This window comes from Scleropages formosus, chromosome 10, assembly GCF_900964775.1.
Source record: "Scleropages formosus chromosome 10, fSclFor1.1, whole genome shotgun sequence".
Classification (NCBI taxonomy): domain Eukaryota; kingdom Metazoa; phylum Chordata; class Actinopteri; order Osteoglossiformes; family Osteoglossidae; genus Scleropages; species Scleropages formosus.
Window position 1 is genome coordinate 12306150 of NC_041815.1, and position 18350 is coordinate 12324499.

The following is an 18350-nucleotide window of genomic DNA, read 5'->3' on the forward strand; positions in this document are numbered from 1 at the left end:
TTCAGTGGCAAAAGGCTCTGGCTCTTCTCTAGCAGCGTTTCCTTGGCACAGCCTGAGGGTATTCATTCCAGCGAGAGGCAGAATTTTTGCAATGCGGTGCGCGTCCACTCTAAGGAACGGTGCCCGTCCCTGCCGGATTGCTCGCGCTCCGGGTCGACGGCGTTCAGGTTCACGGGCCGCGAGATCGGGTAGTGAGTCGGCCGCTTCCCGTAGCACTCGGAATTGCCGGGTCCGAGCCCTGCCGAGCATTTGAGGAGCAGCCTGGAGACCAGCCGTCAACAGCCCTTCCTACCCCATCAAACTGGGAACCGGTGGGACCTGGCAGAGTTCCTTTGTGGAGGGCTGGCACTCATCCTGTGGAACAGTTCCAGATCTTTGGTGACTGTTAAACCAAGTAACATTTCTGTTCTCTTTTCTTCGCATGCAAATTACTTCGTCGGGCCACTTGGACATAGCAATTGCTACCGGATCACATTTAAATTTGCATTTGCTGTGCTTTGAATACTACTTAAACAAATTTATGGCCTTTGCAACTGAAATAAAATTGAAGGACCTAATACATGGAACCGAAACTGATGCATTTTTCTGCTTTCTAATTATTTGCTTGGGAAGGGTGAATGAACTGGATGTCATTTCTCGGCGGTGGACTTGGGTTTAACTGGCCGTTGGCATTTTTATTGTCGATGAGCACTGACAAGTCCTCATTGTATTAATCCAGATTTGGATTGTCATGGCATCATTTAAGGTAATGAAAAGCACTTATGGGACTGTGTGTCATTACTAGGTAGTGTTTTGAGTTCGATCTGAGCCATCAGCGTGGCTCTGAGCAGGCGTAATTTGCTTAGCGTTCCGTTTTTATATGACGAATACATTACTCCTTGTCAGTCGTCTAATGTTTTATCCTTTTATGAAAGTGAACTCAAGCCATTGCCTTTGAAATGGGATATTTCTGTTCTCTGTTCTTAACAATATCCTTTTATTTATGTAATCAAGACAGAGTGCAGGACACAGTGCCAGTCAGCCTGGCATGCAGTGGTATGAGGATAGATTACGGTAATAGCCCTTTGTCCAAACTGCCTCCTTCCAGGGGCCTGGACTTGGGTTCCCAGTGGCTCCCTGCCACAATTTGAAATAAGCTGTTGAGACAGATGAGTGGAAAAGCAAACATGCTGCCATTCCAGCGTTGTGAGAAACTCTGTTCCGCTTGAGGAAATTCAGGTACAGTTTCTGATGACATAGCCTCCCCCGAGTATTACATTGGTAGAGTATGCTGTTAAGTAGCTGCTGAGCTTATAATTAAGGAGCCGCGGGGTCGTACCTCAGGAGTGCTCCTGATGCTCTACCCTTGAGAAACGTATATAAGCTGGATCGTCCCAGTAAAATATCCGATTGCGTAACTGAGCCGAAACGAAAATTACAAACTGGCTACCGGCGTCTTCTGACGTACCGTGTGATAGTGAGGACGGGTACAGTATTTTTTTTACCCTGAACTCACATGATTAGCCTGACCTTGGAAATACTTCTCTATTGTGCTCACCTAATGTTAAACGAAGTTAATAAGAATACACACACACGCTGTCTGAAACCACCTGTCCCGAGCAGGGTCGCGGCGAGCCGGAGCCTAACCCGGCAACGCAGGGCGTGAGGGTGGAGGGCGAGGGGACGCACCCAGGACGGGACACCGGTCCGTCGCAAGGCATCCCAAGCGGGACTCGAACCCCAGACCCTTCGGACAGCAGGACCCAGCCAAACCCGCTGCGCCACCACACCCCTCACGTTAACACGAGTAATAAAATGAAATATTATAAGAAATTTTTGACCCGATGGCTAAAGGGAGGGATAATAAAAAAAAAAAAAAAAAAAAAATCTGGCTTTTTACTCTAGTGAAAGCAATCAGGACTCATTACTAGTGCTGCATATCTATTGCTGTACTTCAGCCGTAGTTCTTTACCATGGCAGATCGCCTCAGCGATACTTGCCAGGAGAAGGGGAAAGGAGCCCTGACAGCAGGCGCCGTTCCGCCGTATCGCTTCCTTTGAACGGTGAAGCTCTGTTGTTTATGCTGTATGCGAAGGGAACGGACTGGCTCCGCGAAGCATCGATCGTGGAGCCGCAACATCAAGTTCGCCATGTTTCTACAAAGGACGCCTCCCGTCGCTCGTGCTCCTCGTGTCGTGCCGCTGCAAATCGGATCGGCGCGTAACGCGCTCCGTGGGCTCGCATCGTGTTCCGACGCAAGCGGCGCACCGCACAGTTTAACGGAACGAAAACGGTTTCGCATCACCATCACTGGCCACGGTTGACAAATGACGACAATTATTTTCACTTAGGAATAACGGGCTGAAGGACTGAAGTATTGCTGACTGTCCTTTGAAGGGCTGCGTCTTGAATGAGGCTGGAAATACGAAGAGCTAACATTTGAGCACCGTAGGGGAAGAGACGAGAGCGAAAGCTTTTGTAAATGTCGCCTTTCTTTGTGTGTTTTTCCTAATTGGTTTCCAGGCAGTGTGTGATAACGGTGCCGTAACAGTGCTGTGACGAGTGCCGCCGAGGCGAGCCGTTGCGTGCCCCTCGACTGCCTGGAAGGACGTGGCTGGCTGTGGCTGTCTGGGAGCTGTGCGCACACCTGTCCCCGCACCTGTTTTTCCTCGGGGACTGGGCCTCGCGCCTGTCTGTGTCCTCGTGCTTTGCCGTTTCCACCTGAGGAGGCGCTTCCTGGTTGAACGTCACACATTAACAGTCTCACCTCTGCTTGTTCCTCAGTCTGTCGCACATGCATCGCACATGCATCGCACATACATCGCCTGTGTATCACACATGTATTGCACATTCATTGCCTATGCATCGCACATGTATTGTACATGCATCGCATATACATCACCTGTGTATCGCCCATGCATTGCACATGTATCGTCTATGCATCGCACATGTATTCTACATGCATTGTACATGTATCGCACATGTATCGTCTATGTATTGCACATGCTGCTGGTGATCCTCACCGACGTGGCAACCGCACAGAGTCGGAGGAAGCAGTTGACGGCCATGCTGAAGGCAGTCTGCTGGCTGGTGTGTCCTTTTCCAGAAAATTTTGCCAGATCATTTTGCATAACGTAGAACAAATTTCTGTTTTTGAACGAATGCACGCTATTAGTGCGTGCTTGTTGTTGCTTAGTGGCAGGCATTTCAGCTAAGGGACTTGGGCCTTAACCTTACAGAGAGTGTTCCTTATCCTGTATGTCGTCAGCATAAATACGTCCACGCTTCGGTCCTTCAGAGATCCTCACCATATGCGCAGAAATGTGAGTTTACCGCGCCGCATTTGCCTGTTCCGAACTCGAGAGCAACAGGAGGCTGCGGTTTGACAGGAGGATGTTCCGTCATGCGTAAAGCACAAGATTAACTTCCAGTGACAACGTTAAAGGCATTTCTCTCTCTCTCTCTCTCTCTCTCTCTCTACACCAGTGTTTTTTATATCGATGGTCCATTAGTTAATCCTGCCACATCACGTTGCAGTGATCATTGACATCGTGCTTTGGAACACACGCTTTGTTCATGTGCGCCATTATGGCTTGTTTGCTTTAAATCCAGACATGCTGAAACATGTCTTCGCCACTGAACCGATAATCTCTGGGTCGGCCATTCGGCGCACGCCTAAATGTAAAGCACCTACTGTCTCAGCATGGTGCTCTTTTTTTTTTTTTTCCCCTCACTCTTCTTGGCGCTCTTTCACAGTGTCTGTCAAGTCGAAGGACATACGTTTTTCTCTTTCCACGCCTCCCTCCCTTCCACCCTCCTGCGGGAATTAAAATCTCCGCGCGAGTTCTCCAGCTCGCGCGCCGATCTCGTCCCGGCCTCGACTCAGTAGGTGTGCGTAGATGTTCTCCGGCGTTGCCGGACGGGTGCGTTGACGCAGTCGGTTTTTCTCATCCTCGCAAGCCTGCGCTCCATGGCCGCTCTCCTTCCCCACCCCGGGGGCTTGCTGCTCGCCGAATGAGTCAGCGCTTCCCACAACTTGGTTCGGATCTACTGCTCAGTTTCAACGCGGGGCTGGGAGCGAGAGCGAGAAAAGGAGAGCGCGCGCGTGTGTCTATGTGTCTCGGTGCGTATGAGACGGAATATGCCTGTAGGGGTGCGAGAGGGTCAGACTGTGTGTGAGAGTTACGATGGGCACAGTGTGTGAGAGGACATGTGGTTGAAGTGAACAGATGTGGCACTTAGGTGAGCAGAAGAAACCCCCGTGGTGTGTGTGAGCCACTCCTCACGAATCAAGCTCCTGTCATCCTGCCGTCCGTATTTTAGCTCACAGCGGTACACCCTAAACTGCCTGAGTCACCTCCTGGAACCCCAACGAAGTGAGGGGTTATTAGAAAAGGAAAAAAAAAAAAACGCAGGAAGTCCTGCCAGTGGTCAGGAACACCAGCCTCTGAGAGCTGGAACTTAGTGCTGGATTCCATACGTTTAATTTCAGTTTTTTCCCTACATAAGGTGTCAAATGTAGTAGCGTTTGGCTCTTTATTCCTCCCACTCATCTTTGTGTGTGTGTGTGTGTGTGTGTGTGTGTGTGTGTGTGTGTGTGTGTGTGTGTCTCTCTGTGTCTTCACTCCACACTTTTTTTTTTTTGTCTCTCTGTCCCAGCAGATGTGCTGGAGGGGAAGAGCGCCATCCTGCTGGGCATGAGCCAGTGGAACTCCAACGACTTGGTGGAACAGATCGAGACCCTCAGCCACATGGATCAGTCCCAAGGTACGGAGTGGTCAGCAGTACACGTCACAGAGGGCGGGCTGACGCTGTCTCGCGAATCTATATGGCTTGAAACTGAGATGTACGCACACGCACACACTTAAATGCAAACGTGCCACATCTGTACACACAATCTGCACACACAGTGCACGTACGCTAAAACTTTCTCTCACATGCATGCATACACACACACACACTACACAACAGGACGCAATCCGTAATGCACGCAGTAAATGAATGTCTCTCACTCTGCTTCATACATGCTGAAGCCAAACAAGTGGACCGTAGTTTCTGTATTTGCTTGTTGACCGTTGCTGTGCTTGTCCTCCGTCAAATGACCGGTTGATGTTTCTGCATTCAGTTCTGCTCTTGCCAGCACTTTTCAAGTGAGATCATATTTGATCATATTTATTTCCTCGTTGGAAATATCAAGTAGCCTCGAGTCACATATCTGTTATTGCCCGTTCCTGCTTTTTCAACACATTGCACAATAAAAATGCTGGAATGTAGGGGTTAAATGGAAATGGTACTTCTGTCATAATGGTACAAGATTCTTCCGTTTTGTATTGATTTTTAATGCTCTTTGTTCTTCTTTGGCTGAGTCCTGAAAATGGCGGAGAGCGAATCGCCAAAATTAATACGTCCGTCGTGCAAGTTCCCATCCCTGGTACGGAGAAACAAACTGCAGTTTAATGTGTTTCTGCTGTTCCCCGATTTCTTTCGCCGTTTCATACTTTGCTTAGCGTTTTTCTAGCTAGTTGTTTAAAACAGTATTTCGTTTAATATATCGTCTTTCTTAATCTCGGCGCTCGAAGCTTGTACCACGCTCGAATGCAGTACGTGATTCTGTCGACCTCTGAGGACTGATAACACAATCACAGCGATGTCCCGTGGGGGGTGCGACATCCTCCTACATAATCCAATTAGCACTCGAGACTGTTTTTGTTTTAATCGACTGTTTCCTCCCATTTTGTGCTCGACCGGCGTTGCTCTGCCTTCAGAGGCTCCATCGAGTCGAACCCGAACTCCTTGCGCTGCGGTCGGCGAGCTGGAGCGCGTGCGCCGCTCGACGGGCCGTCGAGGAGGCCGATCGAGCGCTGACGGCACCGCGTTTGTGTCGAGCGACGGGCCTCCGCTCTCGCTTGCCGAAGCGGTTCTCTACGGAGCGGTTGCGCGTTCTGCCGACGGCTTTCCCTTCGCCACCGATGCACGCGTCGGTGTTTCCGCTCTGCTCGCCGTGCGCCACCAAGAGATTATCCCCAGCTTTCGGATTCTGCAGAGCAACACAATGCTTTAGGTTTTTTTTCATTGTTAGCCTGTCATATGCAAAGTTTTGCCCTTCAAGCAATGCACTGTGCGTCAGTAAGATAATCCGCTAGTCCGTATTGCCTCGAAGGGACTGCAGACAATAGCTTTTCTTGGAGATCGAGTGAAGGTTTCTGTCCCCACGCTGCCGGAGCTTTACGCTTTTCTCTTTCTATCATCTCGAGCTGTTTCAATCAGTGAAATAACTATAATTAGTACAACTTTGTAAATATTTGTCGTCTTGCACACGTAGGCTTGGTAGAGGGTGACCCTGGAAGTCAACTTCCAGCCGAAGAAAGGACAGCTTGCTTAACCTTACGTTGACTGACAGACTTGGCATTGTATAAATCGTGGCGTACAGCTGTCTTCATGTTGCGCTGCAGTGACCAGTGTGCCCAGTGCTATGGAGTGTGAATCACGAGCGACTGGCTAGAACTTGATCACCGTAGCTTAAATCACTAAGCCCTTTCTTAGACTCGCATATGCATTTGCCCTTTCTTTGGGGAGTACAAGACAAACATTAAGTTCCATTGTAGGACGTTGCGAAATACTTGCTTGAGATGACACGTTCACCCGGAATAACTACTGAAGAAGCATAAGCCAGTAAAACATGGAGTAAATAGGTGAGTGGGCGCCAGAAGAATCACCTTTTGAATTCCCTTGGCTTATAAAAGGAGTCTTTTCATTCCTAGCTGATGTGCTCTTTTTTTCTTTTTTTCTTTTTTCTTTTTTTCTTTTTTTTTCCCCGTCGTCTTTGTTTTACTCGAATCATTTTTTATTTAATTTTCCACCAAGACCATTCTAAATGCCACAGCTTAGGGAAAGGATATTGCTGGTACGGGGTTGATCTCTTTTGAAGATATACGTGTAGATTTTCAGTTTTGCAGCTATATCGGTGCACCATCGGTGTCACATGAACTGAATTGTGAGTGATTTTCTCAGTGCCGAAGAAACGCACGCGGGATGGGAGACGGCCACGGGCCACGTTGCGGTCCCGTTCGTGGGACAATGCATGTGGCTAAGTGATTTAACAGGGAAAACGTAGCTGCATGTGGGTCGCTGGAAGAACTTGTGGCTTCCTCTTTGCAAGGAACATGTGGTGGGTCTCATTTTGTCTTAAGTAAATTAGTACATCTTCCGTTTCTACACTTAGCTGCCTTCCAATGCGACTTACGGAGACATTGTGCCGTGATGCAATTAGCGCAAACAAGAGGAACGAAAACACTCATTACCATTTTTTAATCGTTGAAAAATTCCCCGTCTCTTTTATGCGGCTTCACATGAAATGACTCATTCATAGAGGGATGCAAATGAAATGTTTAAGTATGTTTTCTCAATTGATTAGTGCGAGATGGCATTCTCCTTCACTGCACAAATCCAAGGGCTAAAATTTGTTGGTAAACACCAACACCGAGTAATTAGCCATTTCCGGTCGATGAGCACAGACGTTTGTGCCGGAGTTTCTCTTCAGGCAATTAGTTAATTGCCAAACTGTTGCACCAAACTCCCCCGAAAGCACAGTGCCAATGTTTTGTATGAGATTGACTGAGACAGGATGGGCCAGAAATGAAAAGCACTCAGCCAAGGCTACAGGTCCAGGTCGAGGTGTCTCAATTTGTGAATACGGTTACGTAACGGAATGGAAATGTTTTTAAAAGTCAGTTTTCTTCATTATGCAGTTTTTTTTTTTCTTTTTTTTCTTTTAAATGACTGCCTTAAATTGCTCGTCTTTAATCCCCATTACAGAGGCTCCAGAATTTGCCCTTTTTTGTGCGTTTCATGAGTAGATTTCGTCATCAAAATTGCAGTGCTGATCGTACACTAGTGGTTTTATAAAAGCGTGGTTTGTAGTGTATGTAGGAAATACATAATATTTTTACTCTATATAGATAGTTATGCTGCATGTAGGTAAGAGGTACAGTTTACAGGTAGATACACTGTATGGGGATATGGGGGTGCAGTGGCGCAGTGGGTTTGTCTGGGTCCTGCTCTTCGGTGGGTCTGGGGTTCGAGTCCCGCTTGGGGCGCCTTGCGACGGACTGGCGTCCCGTCCTGGGTGTGTCCCCTCCCCCTCCGGCCTTACGCCCTGTGTGCCGCGTTAGGCTCCGGTTCCCCGTGACCCCGTATGGGGTGAGCGGTTCGGACGGACGCTGTATGGGGATAGATTTAAGGTACAAAGAGAGGTAGCTGCTCAGTGTGAGGAAATGAGAACAGCTCCTCTCGCCGAGCGGTCGGACATGGACCGCTGGAGCCGGGAGTGGGACCCACCGACGGCCGTCTCGTCTCCGGTGCGAATGCGCTAATGGCGTGCCGCGCGGGACCTTGACAGCTGCTCCGCTTCGGGACTGCGGCGCTGCCACGGAAGGCTTCTTCGCCGCTTAATGAAGTGCCACCGGAGTCCGTACAGCCGCTGCACACAGCCCCTCTGTTTCGCAACGGGGTGGGATTTTTTTCACGCGTTCTCTTCACGTTATTACTATTCCATCCCATCGCTGTGAAGCCATCCGGCGAACGGCCGCTGTATCCCGTTTGAGCCCCGGATCTTAGCGGGAGCGAGCCGAATGTGAGCCTGCGCTGGCGACGGGCCCGCCCTGAATCCCTCATTTACATTTTCTCGACGTTGTTGCCTTCCACCTCTGCGCCAACATTCCCATATCTGCCTGCGTCACAGAAGCCTCCTGCTGCTCCTCTCACGTCTGTCTGGATGTTTACAGAGATTCTGAGCGCGTTACATGGCAGCTCCGCTGCCGCGTTGTGCGTGCTGCAACGCTGCCTGATGTCGCCCAAAATAACTTCCTTCCGCAACTGTTCCCCGGTGAATTGAGGACTCATCGTATGGGAGGAAAAACAAAAACAAGCTTATTTGAGACTTTCTCCAAGCTCTGGGTTTGCTGTTCCGGCATCACGAATACAGGGCCGGGGAGCTGGATGCACCAGGGTGAAGCGTGGAGCGGGTTCCGTTCCCCAGAGGCTCCCTCAGCACACTGCTCCAAGGGGGCTTTACTGATTTTAGTCTTCTTTAAACAGAAAATACCCTTCGGAGATGCTGAAACAGCTGAACGAGCGGTTCAAAATAAAAGAGGAAAAGGAGTAGGAGCGTTTCCCTTGTCCCCTTTATCCACGTGCCTCATGCTCTTACCATGAGCAACTGCATGGCCTTTGTAGCGAAACAACGGGCTGAAGAGCACAATGAACACTGGCAACGGCTGAAAAGGGAAAAACAAAAGGGAGCAGTAAGAGGCGCGTTCTGTTCTCGCGTCTCATGATACGGACAGGGGTTCGATACCAGACCTCGGACAAGCGGTCGAACCGGGGGAGACCGAGACGTGTACATCTGGGAGGAGGGTGGAGAGCAGGCCTTGCATGCTGCTCATCTAAATTCCTCCCACACTGGCCGGTTCTGCTGTGACACACATGTTGCTTTGAGGCAGAGCCTCCCACACCCTCATAAGTCCTGTTTAATTGCATTTTTTAAAAATTATTCTTACTTTTTCCATACTTTAGAAACACTGCGGGCAGTTGAACATGAAACGTGAGGTGATTTCACAAATGCAGTATTAGACACCTCTTTTACACCTGAGAAGGCTGATATGTAATGATTGGAGCCCATGTGTGTTGCGACGACAAAGTGCGAGCAGCAGGTAAATCTGAAATGACATCTGACTCCTGTTTAGATGTCCTCGTGCTTGTAGCTTCTTACGCTCGGTTTTCCTTCTTTTCTGCAGAACTTTGCGTTGCAGATGCATCTCAGTTTACCACAGCTATGGGTTTTTCCTTTGTACCTTTCACTCATGAACATTGCCTCATGCTGCTTGGCACGAGGACTTGGAGGCCAGGCTAGAAAGTGCTGGTGTTCTGATGGGAAGCCCATCTGAGCCGTCCACGCCAGAGGATTCTGGGATATCCGCGCGTGACGCTCAACCGTGGAGTCCGTGCGGTTACATGCCTGTTAGGTATGAATAACGAGAAAAGCTGCAGCCTGCCATCGTTTGAACCCGCCGCCTGCACCGGTTGGCTTGCGTGCCGGTGAGGCTGAAGAAATTCTGGCTCTTGTGTTGATTGCCCGGAGCCTCCAGGGATCATCGGCATCTTTGGGCTCACGAGTGTTTTTATGGACGAGGGACCAAAGCACCTGCCGTTCCCTGATTGTGGGCGCTGGTCCCCGGTCTGGAATGTGGGACACGGCTGGCCGTTCTCATCACCAGCACCTGAGCCGTCTCCACTCCATTTGTGGAGAATTAACAGTGGTGAGGTGTTCAACTTCTTGCCCACACCGAAAGGAAACAATTGAACTAATCTGTTGAAGGTGTTAATGTCTTTGGTTGATTTGGCTGCTGGAATTTGTGGTTTTGCCATGGAAGTGTCTGAGTGACAGATGGACGGCAGCGCGTTCGTTTTTCGGGGTCGGAAGGAATCCACACCTGTATACATTTGACCTACAGTAAGAGGCAGTTGTTTTGAACATTTCTGCTGTTATTTCACTTGCTGATGGTCAAAGCTAAGTGAAGGCAGGTAAATTGTACAGTTTCATTTCAGGGACACACATGATGGAGATTAGTTTTTAAAAGATGGGGGGGGGGGGAAAAACACTTGCTTTTTTATTAACCCACATACCTTTGTTGCTCTTTTCTTAGATGACCTGCGGCTGGTAACTGCCAGCAGTGCTAATGGGCAGTTGGCAGTGTAGTGAATCCCACCTCCAGCTGTAGTACTCTTGAGCGAGATACTTGGCCGAAATTGCTCCAGCAAAACTCAGCTGTAGAAATGCGTAAATAATTGTAAGTTGCTTCTCAGGAAAGCGTCGGCTAAATGAATAAATGCGAACGACTTTAATGGGTGAGAGAGCAGTCCAGAGAAGTCCAGTTGTGTACAGAGCAGGTGAGGCAGTAGAACGACACACACGTTGGAGGGAAACTCCCTCACGCTCCTCGCTTCTCCGGACCTGTTGGCATCTCGGCCACGCAGCCGTGGCCAAATTGATTTCTGTATGGTTCACTTCACTAGAGCTTGAACGAATCTGACACAGATTGTTGTGCTAATGGCAGCCTGCAGCCAGGACAAGACCATGGGATATTTTTAGGTGGTTTATGCGTGTCCCGTGTGTGTGTGATGTGTGGGTGTATAGTGTATGTCTCTCAGTGCTCTTGGTATACACTCGTATGCCTTTTCTCTTTCATTTGTTCTTCCCAGGATGAAATAAATCAGTGACACAAGTGTGCTGCCCTAGGGAGGGGGTGAGACCTTCTAATTGGCCATAACAAGTTGAAGTGAATGAGAACAAAATATTTTCGTTGAATTCACGCAGCACTTAAACCCTCTGGTACACTGATTAAGAGGAAGAGACCTAAAAAAAATAAATCATACTTTGGATCAATAGTCCATCTCTTTCCGCCCCCCCCGTTGCCTAGTGCTGTCAGTCTTTGCTCCCGTTGTCTCCGTTTGCTTCCTGTCGTCTCTGCCCTTTCCCCTCTCTGTTCTCCCTCTCCGTTGTTGTCTTTTTTGTTTCTACAAGGTCTCGGTTGCGGTAATTCACCTCCACCTCCCACTCTTTGTTGTGCTGTCTTTTATTTCCGCTATCATTTTTCACCCCCCCCCCCCCCCCCCACTGCAGTCTCTGTTGTAGTGAGATGGAAGTGGAGATAATGACTACCTGACGGTTCCGTCATCTTCCGATGGCCCTTGGGCTCCGGCCTGCGGCAGCTGCGTGGTCCCCACCCCCAAACACAGTCAAATTATGTGCCTCACGATGTAGCTCCTCTAATATGAGGGAGAAAATACACGTGTTATGAAACCTTGGGTCTAACTGATAAATTAGATGTGACAATTTCAGTTGATAGTAGATTCATATTTAAACAAGCGCATTTAAATCCTGACAGCAGGGAATTTGGTCTAAAAATTAAGCACTGCTCTTTTTTTTTTTTTTTTTTTTTTTTTTTTTTTTTTTTTTTTTACCATTATCAGGATTTCATTAATATAAATGGCATTTTAAGAATGAAATTTTGGGGGAGGATGGAGACTGTGCCGATGGTGTGAGAACCTATGCCAGACATTCTTCGGGATGCGGGTACTTTCATGGGGTAGAATGGGTGATTCCGGGGTCATCGTATGAGGGTTCTAGATGTCGGGACCCCGATGTCCCCAGAAGCTACATTTGGCCATAGCGCCCTGTCTGGAATGGACTTGTCGCAGCGAGCAGCAGTGCCAGGTGGCTGTAAAATGTGCACTTCATTGATTGATGTTGGTCGCACTAGAGGAAACATCCCCCCCCCTTTGCATATAGGATTACCTTGCGAGGAGGTGTAGGCTAACGTAATGAACATCACCTCAGTTTCACCTTCAATCAGACATTAGGTGTTCCCCCCCACCCCACACGAAAGCTTTGTGAACCCTTCTAAGGTCAGTTCTGCTATTTTGGTTTTTGCTTGCATTGATTTCTTTTAACGTATGTCTTTGGCGAGATCGAATAGAGCTGGGCATCCGTTCGTATGAAAGAAAGACGTGAGACCCAATGCCGACACCTCCTAACGGCCCCCGAGACTGACCGTCACACAGCGGAACTAGATATACAACCCATTTCGTCATACACAAGCACTTTTCTTGAACACGTTTGAATTTTGGGAGAAACGGAGCACCATTGTTCACCAAATTGTGAGGGTGATACCGAGTGGGTGATCGTAATATTAGAGAAGCATTTTTAACATTTAATTTTGAAATATTACTGTGATCACAGTACATCCGTTTATCTAATGCTTTTCTCTGAAGCGACTGACAATGCTGCCGGGCAATTGTACTAAAGTAATTTAGAGTAAGTACCTTGCTCAAAGGTACTACAGCTGGAGGTGGGATTCAAACCTGCAACCTCAGGGTGCACAGGCAGCAGCGCTAACCACTACGCTACCAGCTATCCATATCCATATTTAGAAAGGGAACATTTAAACCTATTATTTCATCATTTGTTACTGCGTATTAATAGAGAAACCTTGTGATGTTTTATTCATAGCAGAAACGTCACAGTTAAACACTTGGATTTGTTATCCCGTCGTTTTGTCTCACGGCGATAGGCTGCAGATGCCCTGCAGTCAGGTACCGCAGCACGTATCCATGTGGCGTACTCTACGTATCTCGCATCGCTATCTGACGTGGTCTTTTTAGTAATTGAAGTGAGGAGCGGAAGGGCCTCGTACCATATAATGGTCACCTGGAGGCACAGCTGCAATGGTTTCGCAGCAATGCTTCTCCTGCATGTCTCGAGTTAGTTGTGTGAAATTGAAAATGCCGTCTACGGTCGCACTTTGCGACAGCGATGTGACACTTTGAAACTGCCGTTCCCTGTAATTATGCCTCCCCTCGGAGGGTCGCTCTCGATTGAGCGCATCGGAGCCCGCCCCCCACTCGCCTGGCCTTGAGCGGCACATGATGCCAGCGAACGGGAGCTTTCGGTGACGGGCTGCTAGCACAGGCGGTGCCCCGAGGAAAGCCTCGTGTCTGGGTACGGATGGAGCGAGCAAAGTGACAGGCAGGTACCGGCGAGAGGCTCTGGCCGGGATGGAGGAGTAGTGGAGCGACTCCTAGGAGTGTGACGCATTTGGCTCGGAGCCCAGAGTGTTTCGCACATCAGAGACGCTCTGACGGCGCAGGCAGATTGAAGGGGACCGCAGAGCCTCCTGGCTGTCCTCAGCCGCACTCTGTCCCTCTCCTTGCCAATTAGCATCATATCCATTTTATTGCTTTTTGTTTTACAGCTCAATACATGTCTGAAAGTAAGAGGTCAGTTCTTCGCTGTTTTAGTATTTCATTTGGTGTTGCTTTTGTTGTATCACTGAGTCAGAAGTCACCTTTATAATTCTCTGTGAAATGATGTTGCGCATCGGTATTGGCTTTTAAAATCCAGCGTTATGAAACCAGAGTGTATCTAGGGTCTTTTGTGTACCGCCTTCTTTTCTGGAAGGAAAACAAACACTGGAGGGGTTCATAAAGAAGAAGTAGGTCAGCCCTCTGGATCAATATTAATTTTAGCCTTTGCTGTCTTCTGTGAAGAGCTCTCTGTAATGGCTTCCTCCCTCCCGTCCCACCCTTTTCTACTCTTCACACCACCCAGAGACCCTGTACCGGCTGGGTCGCCCTCGCTGCGGTCCCCAGAACAGCATTGATGGCCTGGAGGATATGGAGGTAGCGCAACAGCGAACGTATATGCACTTTGAAACATGCATCTGTCTATGCTTTGAGTCGTGCTCCACTCTACCGTTGTTCATTCTCTCATATTGTAATCTCTCTCGGTCGTCACGCCCCAACAAACACGCAGACAGACGTTCACAAACACTTGGAGAACCTGTGATCTTTGTCCTGATCTGTCCTGATGCATCTTTTTGCTCTGCTTTCTTCCTACCCCCTACAGAGGAAGTGCAAGACCCATGTCCTGATTCTGGTGGTTCATGGCGGAAACATCCTGGACACAGCGGGCGGTGGCCTGGGTTCGAAGGCAGACGACACGGGTACCCTGGCCTCCGTGTTGGAGAAGGTGGCACGTGCGCACTTCCAGGCAGCTGCGGAGCACATGCTCATCAAGCTGGTACCTTGCCCTGCTGTGTGCGCTGAGGCCTTCTCCCTCGTCTCCAAGTGAGTGTCCTGCACAGGATGGGGCCGCTGTGGGTGGGAGATGAGGAGACTACCAGTAACCTGAACTGATGGCAGGAGCACATTGGTGAGGGTAGAAAGTCTGCTAGTGTCCTTTGTTTGTTGAGGGGTGTGTAGGGAAGGCAATGGCACTCATAGGGTTGCAGCCCAGTGGAAAGAAATGGCTCAAAGGCTGGACAGAGAAGGATAGCCTAGAGCACTGCTGGTCATGGGTTCTTCTGAGCTTTCAAGTCATGGAACTTCTCCTATCATACATATATATAGCTTTGGTAAGACAGTTGTGAGTCATAATTAAATATTTATGCATCTTCTGTGCATGTAGAATAAGAAGCTTGTTGGAATGACATGCTGTCTCTGCGAGATCAGGGATGATCGCCTGTGGCAATGGGAGCTGTTCAGCTGAAGCAGAGCAGATCACTTTGATGGCTTCAAAGCGCTCCTGCAGGTTTTGTTGTGCAGCAGGTGAGAGATGTGAGGACACTTTCCTACGCCGCATTGTGGGACAGTCAGCCTGGGAACAAGTCTGAGTGATCGAGTCCTGCTGGAGGTTGTACCGTGAGTCGTCATGGTCACGGACGGAGATTTGCGACCAGAAGGTTGCTGGTTTGAGCACCACGTGTAAACTCTGCCAGTGGCATGTTTCCATAAAACCGTTTTTGGGTGAAGAACCCTAGTGCTCAACAGGTTGACGAAGTGACGGCTGCGGTAGGTGAGGTATTGAGTGATGTTGCTGGGAGAAGGTGGTGCTGTCGGAAGTTAGATCTGACATCTAGTACTGGCTGTGAGGTCTGTCGCTGGCTCTGCAAGGCCCCTCAGCTGCCTCATTGGTGCAATTTCGAACAGCGATAGCCCATGGTGCACCTTCCGGAGGCCAAGAGCTGGCCTTGTACCTTCATGAAAAAGCAGATGTGCACACAGAGTCACGCTTGACTCTGTGCTCAACACACCACCCTCTCAACCAATTAATTCTTAACACCAACACGTGAGAAGCCTTAAGCAGTAGGAAATGGGGATAGAGTTCACCATTGCGCATTTAATCTGACTCCCTACGGGGGTTTTGACAGTTTTCTGAGTAGCGAATGTGCAGATTCCCCGAGCGGCTCAATGACCATCTTGGAGAGTAAACAGCTGGGGTCAAAATGCAGTGCCTGCTAAGGATAGAAACCCTTGGTGATTTCACACGTGTTCCTTTTATCCTTAATTCGCTGGAGATTCTGGATGACACCTGCCACTATCTATCAGCATCCCACAGTGAGAGGAAGATCTGTACAGCAAACATTCGTTCAGGGTTATATTTTGGAAATATACTTCCCGGTGCCGCTATACAGATGCACATTTTTACTGAAGCAATACAGGTTCTCTAGTGTATGCGGCTCCAAAGTAATACAACAGTTCACCTTTAGAGTTCTTTTTACATTACATATATTTAGCAAATGCTTTTCTCTAAAGCAGCATACAACTCAAGTAATGCAGATGTATTTATGTATGTAATCTTTATATACAGATGCATAAATGTTTGTGTGATACCACTGTCTGAGACCATAATGGTGAAGAGTACAACATGGAGTGTTACTGCGGTCTATATAGGGGTTTGTGGCTCTACAGAGCAGTCATGCTCAGGGCATTCCTTTGAACAAGTAATCACAATTTCCACAATTTTTTTTTTTCTTTTTTAAATTGTATGAAAGCACTGGGCCACAGCAGCATAGAAACAGTGCGCGATAAAATTGCAAATACATTCATGTACATAAAACAAGGTCAAAAGCTTACAGTACTTCAATGGTGGGATCACATAGCTCTTTCTGGTGAATTCCAGAAGGGTGTCCAAATATTTCAGAACTCCTTTGAGTTGTTATACAGACCAAATGTTAAATTTTGTAACAGAAGAAATTCATACACAGCCACATATTTACAGAGAGAACGTCACGTAACAACGGGATACTGCCAAGTATGCAAGATAAGTCAGAGCATGTTCCTTACCTTCCGCATAGAAAAGAGTATGGGTGCTGGTTTAGCAAACAAATAGAGGACAAATCACACACACGCTGTCTGAAACTGTTCGTCCCGAGCGGGGTCGTGGCGAGCCAGACCCTAACCCGGCAACACAGGGCATAAGGCTGGAGGGGGAGGGGACGCACCCAGGGTGGGACACCAGTCCATCACAAGGCACCCCAAGCAGGACTCGAACCCCAGATCCACCAGAGAGCAGGACCTGGACAAACCCCCTGCGCCACTGCACCCCCCTAGAGGACAAATCATAGCTTTTAATTTTGAATGGCTGAATGAACCTCATGACATTGAGGTAGATTTTGAAAGAACGGTATGCATAATTATTATTGTTGTTAAGTATCGTTGAGTCAGTGGTGGCCACATAAGTAGAGTGACCCCAGGATGTTATGTCCTAGTCTTCTCTCCTTAGGCAGGAGAGGACTGTGTCTATTATAATTGTGATTGGGTACATAATTATAAAAGGTATAATTGGTTCTAAAGATTTTTTGTACCACAAGAAGAACATTTTTTGGTCCCTTCAAGTGAATAAACTGCATCTCTCCTTCACTAAGCCTAAAAACCATCTCTGTGTTCAACACCAGTGAGAACATCAGGTTGAGTAAGACGGGTTTGTATGACCTGTTTTCGAACTGTTGGTTAAGTTACAGCTTACGCTAAGTGGGTGGGCAATCAAGGAGCGCTCAATGTAGTGGCACATGGTTCTGGCATAGCTGTACGTCCACTGTACTTCTCCAGGGAGAAAGAAAGGGGATGGAGAAAATTGGGTGCAAGTTTTGCCGTGTGTGTGTGTGTGTGTGTGTGTGTGAGATACTGATGGGTAAAACAACCGTGGGGAGTTCAGTGCAGTCCATCTAACATTTTAAGTCACCTTGGACAAAGGTATCAGCTCATTACCAATGAATAATCCTTGCATATGACTTTGTATGTGAAAAAGGGTCTCCTAAATGAATAATTGTAAATAGCAGTCAATAGCAGTCAAGAAGCTAACAAGCTAGTTGAACTAGGTGGGTAGCTAGCAGGCTAATGTATCATTCCGACTATGACGCGTGGAAGTCCGTGTCGTTCCAAAAATATGAAAAGCTGTTACGGAACATATTTCCCCTAAAGATATTAAAATGATATTGTGTGATCTTGCAACGCCAGCATCAGCTACAGTCATTTCTGCTGCGACATCACCCTACAGACACTGTAGCCTGCAGCTAAAGTAGTTAGCAAACCAAACGACCGTTATTAATGTAATATTTCTGTGCTCGTGCGAACTGTTTGCATGTTAGTATCTATATGTTTAGCAAAAGGTATTTCAGCGGTTTTGTCACTGTTTTGAGTGTTTGCATCCAAGTTAGTTAAAACTTCATAAGCCATTTCTTTTTTTTTTTTTTTTTATTTGCAAGTGATTAATTTAAATAACATCTTTAGAATAGATGTAACTGGAAGGCATCTCCAGGTGTGTGCTCTTACGACATTCATGACTTTAGGAAGGGGAAATGGAAAGACTTGTTTTGGCAGCAGTGAGTTGAGACCTCACCGGTCATCACTTGGGGGATTTTTAGACGCACGCTGCGTCTCAGTCGGCGCGGATCTCCCAGCCAAAGGCTGATCTTTAAATTCAGTTACTGCGAGGATGTGCCGTGTCATACGCTTTCCGCGCGCGCTTTTTT

General features: G+C 48.1%; 1 protein-coding gene across 2 annotated transcripts in view; it reads left to right on the forward strand.

The window, feature by feature from the left end:
- pitpnm3 (PITPNM family member 3) overlaps positions 1–18350 on the forward strand; it is a 66822-nt gene that overhangs the window by 25986 nt on the left and 22486 nt on the right. The window contains exons 3-5 of one of the 2 annotated variants that reach the window (XM_029255322.1): positions 4639–4746; positions 14147–14217; positions 14444–14664. In XM_029255322.1, coding sequence (XP_029111155.1) covers positions 4639–4746; positions 14147–14217; positions 14444–14664 — 400 coding nt within the window. The remainder of the gene's footprint in view (positions 1–4638; positions 4747–14146; positions 14218–14443; positions 14665–18350) is intronic. The other variant, XM_029255323.1, reaches the window with a different exon arrangement.